Source organism: Podarcis filfolensis, assembly GCF_964270895.1.
Source record: "Podarcis filfolensis genome assembly, chromosome: Z".
Taxonomy (NCBI): Eukaryota; Metazoa; Chordata; class Lepidosauria; order Squamata; family Lacertidae; genus Podarcis; species Podarcis filfolensis.
This window is the reverse complement of record NC_139617.1, coordinates 27,577,680-27,598,543: the sequence shown is the minus strand read 5'-3', so window position 1 is coordinate 27,598,543 and position 20,864 is coordinate 27,577,680. Positions and strand designations below refer to the sequence as shown.

At 42.4% G+C, this 20,864-nt stretch overlaps 1 protein-coding gene and 1 long non-coding RNA gene across 5 annotated transcripts in view; one reads left to right on the top strand and one right to left on the bottom strand.

Moving 5' to 3' along the window:
- The window catches only part of LOC310754200 (vascular endothelial growth factor receptor kdr-like), a 187,663-nt gene that overhangs the window by 22,429 nt on the left and 144,370 nt on the right, over positions 1 to 20,864 (bottom strand). For 2 of the 4 annotated variants that reach the window (XM_083595809.1, XM_083595811.1), the window contains 8 exons: positions 19,573 to 19,686; positions 17,418 to 17,506; positions 14,475 to 14,640; positions 13,321 to 13,418; positions 12,006 to 12,128; positions 11,042 to 11,153; positions 3,913 to 4,012; positions 1,007 to 1,112 (listed from right to left, as the gene is read on the bottom strand). In XM_083595809.1, coding sequence (XP_083451935.1) covers positions 1,007 to 1,112; positions 3,913 to 4,012; positions 11,042 to 11,153; positions 12,006 to 12,128; positions 13,321 to 13,418; positions 14,475 to 14,640; positions 17,418 to 17,506; positions 19,573 to 19,686 — 908 coding nt within the window. Of the gene's footprint in view, positions 1 to 1,006; positions 1,113 to 3,912; positions 4,013 to 11,041; positions 11,154 to 12,005; positions 12,129 to 13,320; positions 13,419 to 14,474; positions 14,641 to 17,417; positions 17,507 to 19,572; positions 19,690 to 20,864 lie in introns of all 4 variants that reach the window. The other 2 variants (XM_083595808.1, XM_083595810.1) reach the window with 1 other exon arrangement.
- Positions 5,315 to 19,598, top strand: LOC310754407. Its single transcript, XR_014543810.1, has 3 exons — positions 5,315 to 6,198; positions 18,514 to 18,703; positions 19,533 to 19,598. It is a non-coding gene; the product is annotated as an uncharacterized lncRNA (long non-coding RNA).

Here is a 20,864-nt window from a genome sequence, read left to right as displayed (position 1 = left end):
CTTCTAAGGAGCTCAAGGTGGGGCACATAGTTCTCCCCCTCATTTAATCCCCACAACAACCCTGTGAGGTAGGCTAGGCTGAGAGGCAGCAACAGGCCCAAGATCTCTATTCAATTTCAGTTTCTGTTCGATTATGTATTTTGTGTTCTCGTTTTGTATTTTTATGTTGTGAACCTTTCTGTGTTCTTTGGACGAAGGGTGGTATGCAAATTTAATAAATAATAGCAATAACAATGGCTCAGCGGGGATTTAAACCCTGGTCCCCCTAAGTCCTAGTTTGGTCCTCTAACCACTACATCACCCCACGAAGACCCTTTTCAATTCCGCCACCCCCCTCTTCACCTACTTTTATTTTTCTTGTTCCTTAACATCATCTTTTCTTTCTTGTTCTCCTTGGCTATGTTTGGAATACACAAATTATACTCCCCACCCCCACCCTCACATGGCAAACTAGGTCTCCATCAACTGAGCTTCACTGATTTGTTTCGCCAAGTGAAAAGGGAGAACTGAAAACCAAGATACTGAAGGTTACATAACAGCTCTGCTCTAGAAGCAGAAATAAAAGGTTGATCAAGCTATTGTGAAGCAGGCAATTATGTAATTGCCTTTGTGGGACACAAAGCCTTTTATGTTAAAGCCCTTGAAAGCAATGATGAGTTTAGGACACCGGATGTATGTCTGTGTCCAAGCTACATATCTAAGGAGAAACAAGGTAGTCACTTTCTGGATGCTGAAAACTAATTAAAAATATGCATATTGTTTATCTAGGGAGACAAATTAGGCTTTCAATGATTGGACATGATTTTTTTTGCTGGTCATGCATGGCTACAACTGGATCTGTGAGCATGAGATATATTGTGCCCATTCAACATTTGCTCTGTATTTTCCGCTATGATGCAACCTTTAACAAACTTGTTTAAAGTAAGGTCCCATATTTCAGCAAAAGCACACAAGCTCTGCACACATTGATTCAACTTGAAACAAGATAGATTTCCCCGAACTTTACCTGTTGAACATTTGCCTGGAGCAAGTCTCCTAAACGTTCCACAAGTTCGGAGAAGGTGGGCCTCTCTGTCGGCACTCCATGCCAGCAATCCAGCATGGTCTTGTAGCTACAAGAAAAGAGAATTGAGATTTAAACATCAACAGTTCTTATTCACTTGTGATGTTATCTTTTCTCTTCCTGTCACCATCTGAAAGTTGGTATAAGGACTTGTCCCGACTTCCTTTTGTGCCACGCTTTCAAGGTCTGTGTCCGAGCATGTGTTTTTGGTTTTTGTTTTGTTCTGCTGTCTTCCCCAGATTGCAGACCTGGGTGATGCTTTTCTAGAGCAGATTACCAAAAATTCAGAAAGGAGTGGTACAATAGTAATGGGAAACTTCTACTACTCAAATATCTTTTGGATGACAGGTCCAATGATATTACATTGGCCGTGGCAAAGTTTCTTCCAGAAGTTAAAAGAAACAAAGATCATCATGCTTGAGACGTAACAAAATGACGGCCTCGGTTTCTCTCTCTTTTGTGATTGGCTGTCTTAACTGTATTTTGTTCTGAAATTGTTCTATGGGTCTTTGGACTGCAATAAAGATTTATTTATCTGTTGGAACTCAAACTCTGCCAAAAATGTAAAGTCCAACAAATTCCTCAACTGCTTCAATGACAATTTCATTTTCTAGAAGGTGGAAGAAGCAACAAAGGGGAAATCTATCTTGGATCTGGTCCTCACCAACAGGGAGGAACAGATAAAACAAAGTGGAAGTACAGGGAATCTTGGGAGGAAGTGATCATGTCCTCTTGGGTTTCATGATACAGAGAAAAGGGAAAGATGAGTGTAGTCAGACACGTACTATGGACTATAAGAAGGTCAGTTTCAAAAAGCTGAAGTTACTACTGGGTGAGATACCATGATCAGAAATACTTAAGGAGAAAGGAGTCCAAGATGGATACTAATTTCTTAAAGGTGAAATACTGAAGACACAAAAGCAGACAATTCCAAGAAAGAAAAAGTGGGAGGCATCTAAAGAAACCAGTACAATTGCATAAGGAGCTCACGGATGAGTGGAGATTAAGAAGGGCATGTCTAGGGAATGGATAAATGGAAAAGCACGAAAGGAAGTGTATACATGAGTAGCCCACACTTGCAGGCAGAAGTTCAGGCAGGCTAAAGTGCAGAATGAACTCAGGCTTGCAAGAGAGGTTAAAAAATATATAAAAGGTCTCTTTGGCTATGTTTGAAGAGAGAGGAAGAATAAGCAAGTAGTAGGTCCTTTGGATGGAGAAGAGGGAGAAATACTATTGGGGGACAGAGAGAAGCCAGAGCAGCTCAGCACCTCCTTTGCCTCTTTTGTCACTTCCAGAAAAGCAGTTCCCAACCTGATGATAACAAAATTAATGATGCAAGGAGGGAGCTGCAGCCGAAGATAGGAAAAGATAGGAAGTGGTAAGGGAACACCTAGCTACTTTAAATGAATTTAGATCTCCAGGGCCTGATGAGCTTCACTCAAGGTACTAATGGAGCATGCAGATATAATCTCAGAGCCTCTGTCTATAATCTTTGAGAATAGCTGGAGAACAAAAAAGGTCCCTGTGAGCAAATGTCACCCACATCTTCAAAAATGAAGTTTGGTAATAAGGCATACACTTTGCATGTAGAAGATACCAGGTTCAACCTCTGTCATCCCAGGTAGGGCTGGGAAAGACTCCTGCTTGAAATCCTGGATAGCTTCTGCCAGTCACTGTAGACAATACTGAGTTTGATGAACCAATAGGATCATATGGTGTAAGGTAGCTTCCCATGTTAACCTCTTTAAAATGATGCAGTGTGGGTTAGGATCATGATTAGGCCTGGGTGATGTATCAATACATTGTCCTGGACCGGTCTGAAGGCCTTCACCAGGTGGTATATCACTGGTGGGGCTTGCCTGCCACCTTCTTTCATTGGCTGCCTCCTTCGTCCCTGTGCTGGGCGCTATCGCTGGAGGGAACTGAGGCAGTTTCACCCCACTGCCTTGAAGGGCTGGGGCTGAATGATGCTCCTTTTCAACATGGCTATGTTTAGCTGGTGATACATCACAATGTTGAAAAGCTGTTATCACCCAACCCTAGTCATGACTGCCCACATTCTAGAAAGCTGAACCACTGAAAGGTAAGCTGACATCTTGGTATTTATGAGAGAAGACTGGTTACTACATTCTTCCCTTTTTATCACTCTTAAAAGCCAAATGCTTGTATGAATTGGTCCTAAGGTCATTTGTATGAATGAATGAACACATTTCATAGTAAATTACAGTACTTTTACACGGTATAACTGTGTCCACATAAATGTTTTTAATGAAAAAAAATCCCACTTGTCCATTTAAAAGCAACTTGCATCCCACTTGTTTTTAGAACTTCTAAGGGAGGAACCCCCTCCCCCCGAATGGTAAAGAATAGATATAATTTCCTAACCACTGCTTTTGGACTAGGTGTTGGGTCAAACAGCTGTTCAGAGTACATTACCCAGCCAGCAGCTCTGCAAGGCAAAAACCCACACAGTACTTGAAGAAGAAGGGAGAGGAACACTAAACATTCCAAAAGGAAGAGGAACAAAGAGGCACATATGCTGAAGCACATTAATACATAATGCTGTCCATTAGCAAAATTAATTGATAGATATGATTCAGGCATTTCATATCCTACAGGGTCAATATATCAGTACACAAGAGTGACCAAGGAAGACATGTGAATCATAATGGGGGGATTGGAAGTCATGTTGGAATTTGTGACGTGTGAACTCAATCTTTTTTTTGTATTGAGTGTTGATCATTTTGTTGTGTATTGTTTTGTTTTGTACTATTTAAAATAAAAAAAACACAATAAAGCATTTAAAAAGAAAAAAAGAAAAGAAAGAAAGACATGCGAGATGAAATTACATTTCTGGAGTTGAATATTCTGGTGATCTCATCCTCGTCCCTTCCTTAAGGCGTCGACAGAAGTCCTCATCAATCTGCACACCTGGATATGGTGTCGCTCCTGTAGACACAAACACAGACACAGACAGACAGTTAATGTTCTGCCAGATGCCTTAAGCAGGGCCTGCATCTCCTGCAAGTAGGATAACCCTTCCTTGATGCAACACCATCTAGCATCCCTACAAAGAAATCAGAATGGATGCTAACTAAATAGCCAACATGGACCAATCTCCTTAGGAACAGATAATGAAGAAAGCTCAATAAACTGGTCATCTGGAAGCACCCTGAAACGGAAATCTCCACTTATCATTATGGCTCAGAATGATTGATAGACAAATTATTTTTAAGCTGTCTAAGCTGGTTGCCATCACCAAATGTGGTAGCACTGAACTGCAGAAAAAGGAGATAAGGTATGGGGATTTGTGACCTACATACTATTATGTATAGAAAGGATGGGCTCATAAGTGGGACCGGCCAGTATCCCATTGTCCAGATGGATTTTCCCTGAAAATCTATGGCCTGGGACTAGGTAAAGAAATGTCACGAGATGGTTGCCTGCAGGTGATTCAGTTCTTCTTAGTTATGCATAGATGCGAAGTCAATGCAGACATCCCCTTGCAGCGATCAAGCAAAACTGTTGTGCGACTTCAGCTCCTTAAAAGAGCAAAAGTTTAAGGCAAGATAGGCTCAAGCTCTTGTTTCATGAACGGCTGATGGGATAAAAAGAAATGTGAAATGTACTGGATAGAAAATGTCTAGAGAGACAAGCCACCTCAGCCCGCTGCTTGCACCTTGTTCTCTTTTGAAGACCCTGCAGGAGCCTTGCCTCCAGTAATGACAGCTGAACTAATATGACAAGGAAACCGAAAAGAACACAAATAAATCACCCTGACTAATACAACTGTCAGGGCAAAGAAAGTAAGTGTGCAATGGAGCTGAGCAGCTCTCTAATAGACCTTGATTTCCTCAGAGCGGGGTGGGGGCGAGGAAGTATATTCCACTTCAGAATTGCAAGTGTTGGGAAAAACATGACTCTCTTCAACTATGCTTCAGGTTTTATCTCCCTTTTTGTTTTTGTTTTTTATAGGATGCCCATAAAACTGCTGGCTTGAGACAGCCTGAAGGCAGAAAACAAGGGAAACCAGGCCTTCTTCCTCTCTTCATTCATTCATTCTTGCATATGTACATTTTATTACATTTACATCCTGACTTTCTTCAGCTTTGGAACTCAAGGAAGCCTAAATGTGGTTCTTAGTTTGTGTCCTCCATCCAGGTGCTGACCAGACCTTGACCTGCTTAGCCTCAGGTGCCTTAAGTTACTATTTGACTATAAGCATCTACAGGACAAAAGAGCAAAAGGAGATCATCTAGCTCACCATACTGTTTCCCACAGTGGTCTAACCCAGTGCTCCCAAAGTCACCCCTGATCCTGAAGCTTACCTATCTACTGTATATGAAAAAACATGCTTTGGGGATTTAGAACTAGACAAAATATCTGTGCTGTATGTAGTTATTGCTAATTCATACAATCCTTCTGACATGTCAGGAAGTGAACCTGAAGCAACTCCTTGGGCTGTCACTGCACACCTGGTAAATCTTAAGTCCACCTCAAATCAAACAGCAACCAGGATTGCCCCAACTCTTTGATTGCATTGCATTGCAAAATGTTAATCAACTACTTGCCAACTTTTCAAACAATTTATTGATCGCTTAAATGTATATTATAACTGCTTCTTCAATGCTGGACGGGCGTTAAAATAACTTAGTGTTTCAGAAAACAACAGATAATGTTCTGTGTGTGAGTTCCCTGTTCAGCAGCTTTCCCTGGAATCATGCCTCCTGAAAGCTTGAGTTATTATAAAAGTTAATAGAAGAATTAATTCCACTCTAACTCTGTAAGCTTCCCAATTCCTTTATTTCCCAGAGGGCTGTGGGATGTAACGTTCTTTTCATAATCTGGCCTCCCTGAAGCCTGAAGAATCATTTGGAAGAACATGTAATCCGGTTTTAACATAGGAGATTTAAAGGAATCTGAATGGGAGTCCAAGTTTTGAAGAATCTCTGTACACTTTACATTCCATGCTCAATTTCCTGTTTTTGTCTATCTCTGGCCTGACAGCTTTCACTGGATGCTTGGGAGCAAAGTAAGTAATGCAGGAACAAGGAGGAATGAATGAGAACCCAGGCCAGAGAACAACTGTTCCTTAAAACTGTTTGGATAACCTGGGGGTTGTCGCTTCAGCCACGGTATGCAAAGATGTGTTCCAATTGCTAAGGAGGCTTTTATGAAAACAATGTTGACAGAAGTTGGAAAATCCCTTTTGGGTGTATAAGAATATTTAAAATATGAATGTAATCAAACATAGAGGATATAAATAATATATCCTTAGGGTTTGGTGCTCCTTTGCACTTCCTCCTTTCCTCTTTGACTACCTCCAACTCCACATTCCTTGTATCAGTTTTAATCATAGGTCAGTGTCACGTCTGCACTACTTAATAAATGCTATGCCAAACCTTCAAATGGTCTTTATTTTGACTGCTTGCGGGGCAGCAGGCACAAAGCATAGTCGTCTCAGAAAAAAAGTGGTATGTGTGTGCAGAAGTGATGCCTTTTACTATCTGAATTTTTTATTTAATATAGGCAGTGGAGTGGAGGAGCCCTGTAAAAGAGGTAATTTTGGAAGCCCAAACATGCCCTGTAACAAAGGCAAACAAGCCTTCATGTTCTGGTTCTTAATGATCTGTAAAAAATTTTTTATGTAAGTGAGTTCCATCACTGACACAGCTCCTCAATTAAATATTTATTGCATGAACTGTAGATAGGAGAGTGCCAAAACACAGAAATGCCTGGCTGATTTTTATCAACACATTGCTTTGGAAGAAAAACTTGCTTTTCAACTGCAGCCACAGAAAAGGAAATGGGACTCTAATCCTGAGTCACACAACAAGGTAATCAGAAATTGTGCTGTGACCAGAATGGGATGCAACCCAGTGCTGATAGAGCAACCCGTTGTCTCAATGGAGCAGTTTGGGTTGGCAGTAGGGATGCACGAATCTGTCATTTTTAGTTTTCCCCCCATTACTCATTTTTCCAGACTTAGATTCTGTACTCCACATTTCCACATCTGTTTGTAATCTTTTAATATATATAAAAGAAGCCCCATGAAAATCCAGTGCTTTTCTCCTAATATGCACATTTCTGTATGTAACTTTCCCTCATGCGCATATTTTTGCAATATACCCAATATACTCTGTACCCAAAGAGAGTTGGTACAAGTTGGATTCCAGAGCAGAAGAGACTATTATGATTGACTATGCTCCTGGGAGCAAAGTATACAACATAATGGGCATGAGAAAGGGAAAGTCAGCACAAGACATGTGGTTCATTTACCTTGACTACTTTGCTTAGGTATACCACAACCTGTGTGTGGTCTTGGTCATTTTCAGTTGCAATAATTAAACCATCTACAATGCCAAAACTTAATAAAATTATGCATTTTTGCACTTGGTGTACAAGCACCTGTCTGTGTGATGCTGTGTGTAACCCCAGCTGTATAGTTTCTCATTCCATGCTGTAGCAGCTTGTTCTGAGCCACCAAGCCCCTTCTGAAATTTGCATACTAGATGTGCTTCCTTTGGTTTGATAAAACCTTTAGGCTGTTCCATATAAATCTCTTCTGAGATCTAGCCATGCAAAAATGTGGTTTTAATGTTTCACCTCCATTTGTTTAGAAACAGTGATGCTGAAAACAGGCTAGCACACCCCCCCACCGCCCTAATGTCTCAGACTTCTCCAGATGTTTTGGACTACAACTCCTATCAGGCAGTCTGGAAATTGTAGCCCAAAACCTTTGGAGGGCACCAAGTTGAGGGAAAGCTGAATATTGTAACTAAGTCTAATTCTGAGAAATAGAAACTGGCATTCTTTTCCAAGATCCACAGCCTGATGAAGCATTTGGACAAAAATAACTGCTTTGCTGTTATTCAGATTCTTTCTAATGGATCAGCCTGAATACTTGCAACTGTAGATTGTTATTCATGAAACCCTCTGCAGACTAATTTAGTTTTCCTGCTCTCTACTCAAAATGCCTAAGGTTTGTTCCACTGCCTACTGGGATAAAGAAGCAACAATCCACATCCCTTTCCAAAAATGTAAGCGATTTGATCTAGGGATTAGCAAAATCTGTCAATTTCAGTTTCTCTCACTTTCTCATTTCTCCACCTTTCAGTTCAGTTCTCCACATTTCCACACCAGTTTGTGAATTTTTAAATCAACAAGTTGCCATGAAAATGAAGCAGCATTTTAATGTGAATTTCTCCTAATATACACCATTTTTGTATTCAATTTTGCCTAATACATTGATTTTTGCAAAACAACATTTAGTGATATCTGCATTTTTATGCACACTTGATCTTAGTATATGCATGTTTGCACACATTACTTGGCAGGTGAACTGCATTGCATTGCAAAATTGAGAGAAGTGCAAATTGTGTTTTGGTTTGCGTATTGCACTGGCAAGCATGAATTAGGTTGGTTTGCCATTAAATGAAAACAATCAAATTCTCTCCCCACCCCATCCTTACTTTTGCCTTTCTAGAAAGCCTTACCCCTTAAAAATGCACATGGGCATGAATGGAGAATGAATAATCATTCCAAACATTCTGCGGCTTGCATGAGTGGCACAGTCAGGGGGAAAAAACCATCTCTTTCTCCTTCTGGCAAAAGAACACGCAAAATCCGGCATAACTGCCTGCATTTCTGTGACAGCGGCTTCAGCCAACCTGTGGGCCCTGTGGGTGTTCTTTTTTCAGATGGTCAGCATTTTGGAAAGAATTCTTCTAGGATCAAATATCTGCAGCATTCATTCTCTCCCCCCTCCTTGTTGTGGGAGTTCTTATATTGCTAGTGGTGGGCAGATGAGCCATCTGGGGCAGGAGCCGCAGCAAGCAACTCTTTGAGCTGTGTGGTCCCTGAGTTGAACCCGCTCGGCCTGTGGGAAAATACCATTTGACAGGAAGGTTTTCTGCTCCATCAAAATAGCTTTAATCCACAGAAGCCACGATTAAGAGTTTTCCACAAAGTCTCCTGGTTTGAACTGCTGCAAATGTCAGTTCCAGCTTTGAAAGCATTTGTTGTGGGCCAAAATGTCTATCAGCCACATCAAGATCCATCTGAAATCAACCTCTGGCTTAAGAAGAGTGTATAATCAACAATCAGCTTTTTCCCCCCCCTAAAGGGTTTTGGCTTCAAACCAATTCAGAGATTGGCAAAGCTACTCACTGAGCCCTCACAGCCTGCCTCACGGAAAGTAGGAAAGCTGCATCATAGCACCTCAGACCACTTATCCATCAAGATCTGTATGGCATATTCTGACTGGCAGAAATTCTCCAGGGTCAGGAAGGGCTCCTGCCCATCAGCTGCTCACACTTCTGCTTATGCGCTGCCTAGAAAGCACGTGCCTGTGCTGTTTTCCCCTTGGCCTGCTCCTTCCCAAAGGAAAACTTGCTCTTTAGCAATAGATCAGAATAGATCCAGGAAAAACCCAAATGGCTGTTTGCTCCAGCTGAGAGCTAAAGAGCTGTTTTCCCCAGGAGAAAGCAGCGGGATGAGAGGAAGTGTGGATAAGCCCTAACCTGAACTATATGGGGCAAAGCTTTGGTGCTGACCTTTAAAGACCTAAATGGCTTCAGCCCTGTATACCTGAAGGTGCATCTCCACCATCATCCAGCCTGGAGACTGAGGTCCAGCTCTGAGGGCCTTCTCGGAGAGTTCCCTCACTGAGAAAAGTGAGATTACAGAAAACCAGGCAGAGGGTCTTCTCGGTAGTGGCTCCCGCCTTGTGGAACACCCTCCCATCAACATCAAGGAAATAAACAGCTATCTGACTTTTAGAAGACATCTGAAGGCAGCCCTGTATAGGGATATTTTTAATGTTTGATGTTTTATTATGCTTTTATATTTGTTGGAAGCTGCCCAGAGTAGCTGGGGACCCAGTCAGATGGACGGCATATAAATAAAGTTATGATGATGATGATGACGATGATGATCCCTTCTGAAACCCTACCCATAGAAATATTTGGCTGCAGCAACTTTGACTTGTTACTGAGGTGCTCAGCTTTGCTTTCACTTTACACCTATATATCCCTGATCACTGTGACTCCTAAATGTTTGCTCTGTATGTGTGACTCTGCCAAGCAAGGGCTTGTGCACACCAGAGGATGGGATCAGTGTTTTCATGAACAGGAGGTGAGATTGCTCTCATGGCATATGGAGGTGTAAGCACTGTGGATAGATGCAAATTTCCTTGTTCTGCTGTGGTTGCTGTTATTTAACAAATTTATAAACTGCTTCATGGTCTGGGGCCATCAAAGTAGTGTACAAGATTAAAAGGGTATTCAATAAAATCAAAAAGATTTAAAAAAAACAATTAAAAGCACCCCTACACATCTATAGTTAATATTTCATAAATGAGTTGGTCACACCTCAGTGAAAACAAAAATTTTTTTTTCCTTCCAGTAGCACCTTAAAGACCAACTAAGTTAGTTCTTGGTATGAGCTTTCGTGTGCATGCACACTTCTTCAGATACACAGATACACCTCAGTGAAAACCTTAAATAAAGCTGTCTTCAGCAGGTGCCTAAACATCTATTTTCAGCTGTTGTCTAATTTTCAGATGGCTGGAATGGCAACCCTAAAAGTCTGGTTTCTAGGAGAAACCAAGCACATCTCTAGGACATGTGGTACTCTCAGCACAGCTCCATCTAAGGGCTGCTGTAACTGACTCCTTTTGAATATAGCCACCACAAGCATGCTGCCCTTCAGTAGTCCTGACAAGTACAAGCTTTGTAAGAGAGCACCTCAGTACCTACTGGTAATATAGACAACCATCGTTAGCACCAAAAAAAGAATTAGGAACCCTTCATGCAGATTTGCACACAGAACTCCAATAGTAACTCAGTAATATTAAATCATGCCTGATTTGTTACTCTCTATTAACAAATATCCTACTCTCATTCTTCATCTGAAATGTATTTTGCACAGCATTCAGTCCATTTAAAATAAACACAATAAAAGTAAGCACAACCTTACCTAGAGAAAATATTTCCCACAGCAACACACCAAAAGACCAAACATCACTCTGAGTGGTGTAAGTTTTGTCAAAAATAGCTTCTGGAGCCATCCATTTCAGAGGAAGTCTTGCCTACAATATGAAGAAAGCAAAAGGAGACTAGTATTAACAATATTTACATTTGTCCAGACAGAGGCGGATTTAGGGGAGCAAGAACAGTTTGGTCATACTGGGCGTGGAGCATCAAGGGGGCCACAGGGGGCGCTGCAACTATGGTACAGAATGGAAGGCAAGAGATGGGGGGATTTTGGCATTGTGGTGAAATTTGATACCCCAAGAGGTCCAGGTGCAGGGAAGTAATAGTGCCACTCTATTCTGCACTGGTCAGACTCCACCGGGAGTGCTGTGTCTAGTTGTAGTTTAAGAAGAATGTTGAAGAGCTAGAAAGTGCAGAGGAGGGCGACCAAAATTATAAGGGTATGGAAACTTTATGAGGAACAGTTGAGGGACTTGGGTATGTTTAGGCTGGAGAAGAGAAGATTGAGAGGTGACAGGACAGCTGTCTTCAAATATCTGAAGGGCTGTAACATGGAAGATAGAACAGGCTTATTTTCTGCTGCTCCAGAGAGTAGGACCTGAACCATTGGATTCAAGTTACAAGGAGGGAGATTCTGACTAAACATTAGGAAGAACTTTCTGACAGAGCTGCTTGACAATGGAATGGACTTCTTTGGAAGGTGGTGGACTCTCCTTTGATGGAGGTTTTTAAGCAGAGGTTGGGTGGCCATCTATCAGGGATTCTTTAGCTGTGATTCCTGTGGAGAGCTGAACTAGGTGACCCTTGGAGTCCCTTCCAACTCTACCATTCTAGGATTCTAAGATTTATCAACTTGTATATACCTATATCCTATCCCAGTGACTTATTTGTTTCAGTCTGCTTAAAAGGGTGGACCACACATGATTCTGCATGCCTATAAGACTTACGTCGCCTTTCCGCACATAGTCAGGATCTTTGTAAATATCTCTGGCCAATCCAAAGTCACAGATCTTCACCACATTGTTTTCAGACAGCAGAATGTTCCTGGCTGCCAGATCCCTGTGAATGCACTGGAGGAAAGGACAAATGAAATAAGAAAATATTTTTAAAATTTATTTTATTTTGTTTTATTTATTATTTTATACCCTCATTGCAAGAGCTGAGCTTCCACAACTTATTGAAATATTAAAGGGCATTTTTTTAAATAAAAAAGTTTGCAAATAATGAAGCAAATCACTAGAGAATGGAATCAGAACCAAAAATATTATTGAATCCCTCAAGATCACATGTGCTTTCCTTTTATATTTTTCTTCAGAAACACTATTGCTAAAATAGACCAATATACAACATTACTCCTAAGACACACATTCCTCAGATATTTACACTTTCTTTACATCTTATACATTACTATATGCTCAACTTCTACTTTGAATCCTAACATATACATATATCAAAATAACATATAATCTTTTATTCAAACCCATGTTTTTCAGATAAACTGATCTGCCATAACTAAATGGTTCAAATCTTTCTACCATACATAGAAAGGACACTGTCAATCTGATTATTTATACCTGATTTCATACCTTGTGCAATAATACTGCCTTCTATTAATAATTACCGTATTTTTCGCCCTATAGGACGCACTTTTTCCCCTCCAAAAATGAAGGGGAAATGTGTGTGCATCCTATGGGGCGAATGCAGGCTTTTGCTGAAGCCTGGAGAGCGAGAGGGGTCGGTGCGCACCGACCCCTCTCGCTCTCCAGGCTTTGCGCAGCTCTCCGCAAGCCGTGGGAGCCCGCAGCGGGCTCCCGCGGCTTGCGGAGAGTTGCCTGTTCTGGGGGCTGGGGTCGGGGGAAGCTCGGGCTTCTCCCGCCCCAGCCCCACGCCTGGGGGGGAAATAAAATTTCCCCCTTTATTCCCCCCCCAAAAAACTAGGTCCGACTTATGGGACGGTGCATCCTATAGGGCGAAAAATACGGTACGCATTCAGCTGCTTTGCCTCTGTTAAATGGAGAATGTTGGGCTAGATGGACCTTAGTTGGATTAGTTGGAGCTTGTACTGATTCAGCAAGGAAGATCCTACAACTTTGATTACATCTCCATATGCATGTGAAAGTGATTCTTGCATTAGTGAGGACTTATAAGACTGGGGTGTGCTTATCAACTGATCCACGGTTCTTAATAAATATCATATGGGAGAAACTCACTCTCTTCTCACTCAATGTCTTTAACAGCAAAGGGGTTTTAAACAGGACTTACTTTCCTGGAGGCCAAGAACTCCATGCCTTTGGCGACCTGGAAGCTGTAGCAAATCAAGTCCTCCAAGGTCAGGGCGCGCTTGTATAGATCTTCAACATCTAAGAGAGACCAAGGAGCAATCTGAGCAATGCACATCACATCACAGGGTCAAGCCCAAGGACTCCTGCTTGGAAGTACTAGGGCAATCAGGGTCCCCCTGCTCTGCTAGAATCAATGATTGTTAAAACAGGCTGAGTCTCTCTACAGGAAGAGGCTCCCATCATCAGGTGTGAATATCACAACTACAATAGTGGCAAAACTCCCATTAAAGTTCAGTCTGAGGATAACAAGTGCTGAAGCAACAGCTGAGCTTTGCTGTTAAAGAGCTGTCCAGGGTACAACTGAAGACTTAAGTCTCTACTACAGAGGCCCACCTAGCAGTTGGAAAGCATGTCAAAGTGCAATAAATAGGTACCGCTCCGGCGGGAAGGTAAACGGCGTTTCTGTGCACCGCTCTGGTTCGCCAGAAGCAGCTTAGTCATGCTGGCCACATGACCTGGAAGCTGTCTGCGGACAAATGCCGGCTCCCTCAGCCTATAGAGCGAGATGAGCGCACAACCCCAGAGTCCACGACTGGACCTAACGGTCAGGGGTATCTTTACCTTTTTACAGAGGCTATGGCTCCAAACACATCCTAAGCATAGCTGTCAACATTTCCCTTTGTAAAAGGGAAATTCCCTTTTTCCGAATAGGATTTCCCTTAAAAAAAGGGAAAAGTTGACAGCTATGAATTCCTAAGACACATGAAGGAGCCCTAGAAGCAACCGCAACAGAAAGCTTCAATCTTGACATTTGGTGGTAGAGGATCCATGATTGGCACAGCAGCTCCTTTTTTTATGAAAAATGTCAAAGTAGCTTCCTGGGACTGCCAATTTAAATGGAAAAGCAGCTCTTCAAGGGGGAACGTTCAGCACTCTTCGATTTATTTTAAAAATACAACTAAAGGGGTTATAGTACAGGTATACAAATTAATGAATATGACAGAGAGAGTAGATAGGGAGAACTATAATACTAGAATATCGGGGGTAGAGGGTGGCTAACGAACCTGAGCTCCTTGGAGAAAAAGGTGGGTTATAAATGCAAGAAACAATCAGATAAATAAGCAATATATTTACCTTCCTCCTCTTCTTCTGAGTCTGTATAACTCTTGTCTTCAATGAATCCTGAGCTTGCAGAGCTTCCTGTGCTAGCCACGCTCTCCAGGCGCCTCTTGATCAGTTCTGTTAAATCACTGATGTATGCTTCCAGCTCTTTCTCTGCAGGGTCTGGATTTTCCTGAGGCTGGAGGAAAGAAAGACCCAAAGAAGCTCTAATGTATAGCTGGATCAATACATGTTCCTGCCATTTTGCAGCTCATAGTTAAACTATGCAGCTGGCTTCCACAGGAGGCAGTGATAGCAATAGGTGGCTTTAAAAGAGGATTGGACAAATGCATGCAGGAGGCTAATACTTCTGATGACTACTAGCCACTATGGCGATGCTCTTCCTCTACAGTTGGGAGGCAGCAATGCTTCTGAACACCAGCTACCGGATACCACAAGAGGAGAGCACTCTTATGCTCAAATCTTGCTTGCCAGCTTCCCATTGGGACATTGGGCTTGGGTCCTGTTTGCAGGTTTCCAATAACTATCTGGTTGGCCACTGTGAGAATAGGTTGCTGGACTACATGAGTCACTGATCTGATCCAGCAAGCTTTTCATTGGTTCTTATGCCTGAGGTGGTTTCATGGGGGGGGGGGGGCCTTGAGCAAGACACCATTCATGGGCCCATTCCCTCCATGAGTCTACCTCCTCACTGAAGTCAGTCCAGGGGGCCCTTGCCAGTGGCCCTCTGCTGAGTGTGGGGCCTCAAGTTGGGCTTTGACACCAGCCCTGTTGAGGTGGAACAGTAAATAGCAACCCATCCCACAGTCAAAGTGATTCAAGGCTGGTTATGTTCTTTCCCCCTGGAAAATAATCATAGCTAAACTACAATAATAAATTAAATCAGCTAGCGATCTCATCCCCTTTCATGACACTCAAATTCTTCAGTGAGTTGGTGCTCTCTCTCTAATGGTACAGTGAGACCCTAAAAAGAAAAGAAAACTGCTCTCCAAATCAGCAGTGAAAAAGCCTGCTTCCACCTTACCAATAATCATCTGACCACAAAACGACAAACAGGGTTCCATTTATTGATCTATAGATTCAATAGATTTATTGATCTTATGCCCTTACTGGGCAACAGAGGGAAGGCCAGTCTTTGAGATAGCCTAGTCCAGAGTTGTTTATGGTTTTATATGTAAGTAACAAGACTTCAGAATTGGTCTGGTGTCTTATAGACAGCCAGATATTTCTGTCAATATGTGGTAATGCTTATGGAAAGAAGATCATCAATGCTTTCTATGCACAAATGTGAGATCACTTCAAGCTAGTCATAAACATGTCACCCCCTCCCCTAAACTAAAAATAATAAAGAACCCTGTTATCTTTCCAGCACACTGGACTCGATTTCTTAGAGCAGCGATGGGGAACCTGTAGTTATACAAATGCTGCTGGACACTAGCAGCCATCAATCCCTGACCATGCTGGCTGAGTCTGAGCTGGAGTCCAACAACACCTGGAAGACCATAGGTGCCCCATCCCTTCTTTCTGCTCTTCAGAACTGGGAGTTTCTGTGTGTTTAGAACCATTTTTTATAAGTGAATGGTTATTTAGTGTGCGGTTCTTTTTCATAAATATGGTTTGATTTAGAGCATAAATGCCATCCCATGGAGCGGGGGGGAAAACCATGGAGACATGCGGCTCAACTCTTCTCTTTATTCTGCACATTCTAGTCACAGGTCTGGGTTTTCCATGTCTGTGTCTAAGTGTGTTTCTTTTTGTCCTGGTGCTTTTCCCGTGAATACCCATGTTTTACTGCGGAACAGGAGCAAACAGCAATTTGGTTTTCTGAGGATTGCTATTTACAGCGGTACCTCTGGTTACGAACTTAATTCTTTCTGGAGGTCTGTTCTTGTAACCCAAGGTACCACTGTACTCTGATTCAGCAGTAAAACACAGGTTTTCCTGGTGAAAATGCCGGTATGAAGAAATAAAACCCTGCTCAGAAGTAGACCTGAAAAACTTGGACCTGAGTTTAGAAAGTGCAGCTCAAATCTCATGCACCCTCTAGCATATAATGCTGTGATGGAATTTGAACAATACACCCAAAAGAATATACATAGCTGATGCCATCTTAGATGCTGGCAGCGAAACAAATATTAATGACAGGCTCAGAATTTTATAAGCACTCACAGTGGTTCTTCACTCATGATGAGCTTTGCTACTTATGGGACAAACATACATCCCTTCAGTTTAACTGTGTCTGAGGTGGGCTGCCTACCTGCTTTGTTTCATTAAGTGGTACCTGTACATTGTATTATGTACACATTGAAAGTTCACCTTACACCTCCCTCCCAAAAAACGTTCAAAACATTTAAGGCACACTTGCTCTGCAGAAGAAATGGATACTAGTCTTTAGGTGCCCACAAAACCTGCAGAGTCAGCTTTTAAGAACTACCTTATAGTGAATCAGACCATTGGTCTATCTATCTATGCAGCTCTCTAGGGTTTCAGAAAGGGATCCTTTCAAGGTCTATCTGGAGAAGCCAGGGATTTAACCTGGGTCCTCCTGCATTCAGATCACATACTCTACCAGTGAGTCGCCTTTACATTCTGAAAAGACACAACCAGACTTCCTCTCATTTTTTCAGACTTCCTCAGGAGAGAAAAACTTAAGCAGAGCTCAAAACAGGCTGCATCTGCTGCTTGGACAGTGTAATCCTATGCACAGATACTTGGGAGAAAGTACCATTGAATTCTTACTTCAGGAAAACATGCAGAGGACTGCAGCTTCAGAATGCCATGCCTGTCTCCACCCAACCATTCCTAGGGCCTGTTTCTCCTCAGTTCTCCTTCTTTCACTTGGTGTCAGGAAGAGGGCAAAACAGAATTTATCCGGGCTTTTGGTAGGAAACAAACAAATGGCCTTTTAAAGGACAGCCAATTTCATATGCCTCAGAGGTCAGATATTCATCTTACCTTGCATGCGATGAAGTCTCCTCGTTTTCCTCGTAGGTAATTAGACAGATTTCCGTACTTGCAGTATTCTACAATGACCATCAAAGGACCTGCAAAAATGTTCAAAGAAAAGTTTCTAACATGACCACATATAAAGGATGTAGGAATCGTCATGTTTAAGAGAACATCCCTGTTGGATTTCTGATGGAAAATGAGATGCAGATAAAAGAACTACAGATTCAGGCGCAAATGGTGATCTGGTGTAAGGAAGTTACCAGGCTCTAAGTTGGGGTAGGAAATCTTTTTCAGACCAAGGCCCAGATCAAGAAATCCCCAAACCTCTTCAGGCCACGTAGAAAGAAGATGGGGAGAAGAGGTAAGATGCCGAGGGATATGGCAAGCCTTTCTTGTTCATGCTGCCTGCCTCACACCAGGAATTGTTCCCAACTTCTTGCTGGGGTTTTTTGGGAGGGGGGCAGAGCCCAGTTTCATTATATTTTTCCTGCTGCCTGCCCCACAGAAGGGTCCAGGGATTGTTCCTAAGTTCTTGAGCATGGCGGGGGGAGCATACTGCAGAGGCATAATCATCATTATTAGCATCTTAATTGCTATTGCTAATGATTATTATCATTATTTGCACAAGCTTATATTTCTGATACTTTTCTTTTTCTGATCTTTTGGAGGTGGAAGCCATTTTTGTGTTAGCAAATTGGTGTGGAAATGGGATGAGCTGAACTGATGGCCGGAAACATGAGAAACTGAGTGAACACAAAATGGACAGAGTCACCCATCCCTATAAACCCTCAATAAAAACACAGATTGTCCCTGTGATTATGTGCCTTTCCATCTCTCTGACTCTCTTTATACAGTCACGATTGAATTTTGTTTACATTCTGTCATCTAGCTCGACCTCCATACATTTTGTTGTTGTACATCTGGATGTGAAACTCCAGGAATGGAAGCATGTCAAAAAACAATTGCTCTTGAATCACACCCATCTGCCAGCTTGTTTCTTCTGTATTTGGGGAGCCCACTAAGTATTGTTTAGTTTGCTATAATTGCTGTTGGTGTTCCAAGACACAGTACAATGTTTTAAGCAATTCCCTTTGTATTATAGTGAGAATCAGACAGCATCATTTTGAAGCCATCAGCTTGTACTCTGTGTCTGATGTATAAAAATAACAGCAAGAAAAATACCTCAGAAATGCCAGAAAATATGAACAAATGGGGTTAGACCACATGGAACGAGCCATTAATAGCCATCTCAAGCAATCAGCCTTTCAATGTCTAGAAACCTTTTCCAACACGTAAGAGCTACAATTACATATCTGAATACTCAGAAAGCTGAATGTTTGCGTTCACTACAGCTAGCTTATAAAAGGGACACCAAGAGGATTCTCATGACCCAGTAAACTATTCTGCAGGGGGTGAGCAAATCCAGTGGTACTCTCAAAGCTTCAAGAAAGTCTGTGAACTCAGGCCCCTTACAATAGGTTCCCTTCCATTCATGTGTAAACACTCTCTCTCTCACTCTCTCTCTCTCTCTCTCTCACACACACACGTTTGCCCTGCCCACAAAATTTTTGTAAAGTTTCCAACTTCCTCAGTGAGTGTTGGTAGAAATTGGTCAGTGGGTGGACTAGGAGTAAGTCATGGTGTGTCAGAGGTGGGGCCTGGTGATTTTTAGTAGAATAGGGATCTGTTGGTCAGGTCTGGTGGATCTGGGTGTAAGGTTAATGAGGGAGGTATAATAGTCCCAAGAGGTGCTACACACATTGTGCAGAATAAGGTGGTAGAACTATTAGCTGTACCACTTCAGACTGTGGATTGCACTTTTGAACTCCCTTCCCCCCCACCCCACCCCCCACTTTTCCTATTGATGGAAAACAAGCACCTCAGATAGATATTTTTTAACATAACTGCCTCCCTGATCTGCTCACTTATTATATGCAGGGTGCCATATGTGTGAGAAGATAGCTCAAAAGCATGACCTGCTCTGCACTCTAAAGCAATACACTTCAGAATTCTGCCACATCATTCTGGGTAATATTTAGAATTTGCATCAATGGAGAAGTTTGCTTTTTGGCCATGTCATGGATCAGATCACTTGTGATGTGAGTTGTTTTTCCCTTACAGAAACAGAACTGAGTAAAAGAAAGAAATTGTAGCGGCTCACCTCCTGGCTTGGTGCAGGCACCCAACAGGTTGACGACATTCAGGTGGTGTCCAATATGAATAAGGATCTTCAGTTCAGACATCAAAGCCTTGCGCTCGTTGGTCGTTGAGCACTCTGCTTGAGATAAACAGGACAGAGCCATCTTGACACAACAGGATATTGTCAACGTGGGTGGAAAATCCTGTTTATACTCAAAACGGAAGCAAAACACCACCAACCACCATAGTGGAAAGGAAATGAATAAAGCCCTCCCAGGTTGCTTTGTGTGTGTGTGTGTGTGTCTTATTATTTATTCTCATTAGATTAGGAATGCCTTCCACCCAAACGTCCTGCCTTGGCCCTTACAACACCAAGTCCTCAGAGTTACTTCTCTTTTATGTGTGGAGTTGGGGTGTTGGTGGGGGGAGTTAACTGCCCTGCAGGAACTCTTCCTCTCCACATTTCCTGCTAGAGGTTGAAAGAGCTACAGCTGATGAAATGTCTCTGTGCTGCCAGTTACACGGAGAAGGGAGGCTTTTGAAGTTCTAAGAACATCTTCCCCAGTTGGGTGCCCTTCAGATGTTTTGGGCTGTAACTCCCATCATCCCCAGTCAGCACAAATGCTCCTGGGAGGGGAAGTCCAAAATGCGGAGCTATTCTTCTACTTCTTGTTATTATTTCAGTTTATTACTCGTCATTCACTATAAGGTCCCAGAGCAGTTTTCAGTCATTTAAATCACAATATTAAGTAACAGTGTAAAACAAATTACAGTCACAAGACTAGGGGAGGGCCTAGCAGGCACCAGGTTGGGAATCTGGAGGACACCAGTTAGGGAAGGTTTTCTCTAATACAGTGTATGCTAATAACCTGGCAGCACAAAGTATCATCACAAAACCACACAGCATCTTGCAAAAGACCCAAGTGGACTTTTAGGAAAGCTTTGTGGACCCTGGCTGTCAAGAATCCAGCGCCTTTCCCAGAGATGTTTCCTGCACAATTCACATGGATGGTGAATTGCAATATGACATTTTCCCACCTATGCTCCGCTGTGGGAACTGCCTCAAAAGCTGTTTGTTGTCAGAACTAACCCTTGAAGGAAACCTGAAAATGATGTGCAGCACAGTGCAATGGTGCCCATCCAGATAGCCTTAGGAGGACGTTCAACATTTAAATAGGTTGGGTGCCCAGGAGAGGAGGCAGAAGATTGTGATGGTTGAGCTAGAGCAGCATTCCACAACTTGGTGCCCCTACCCCCCTAGTCATTTTGGACTACAACTACCATCAGTCCCAGCCAGCATGGCCAATGGTCAGG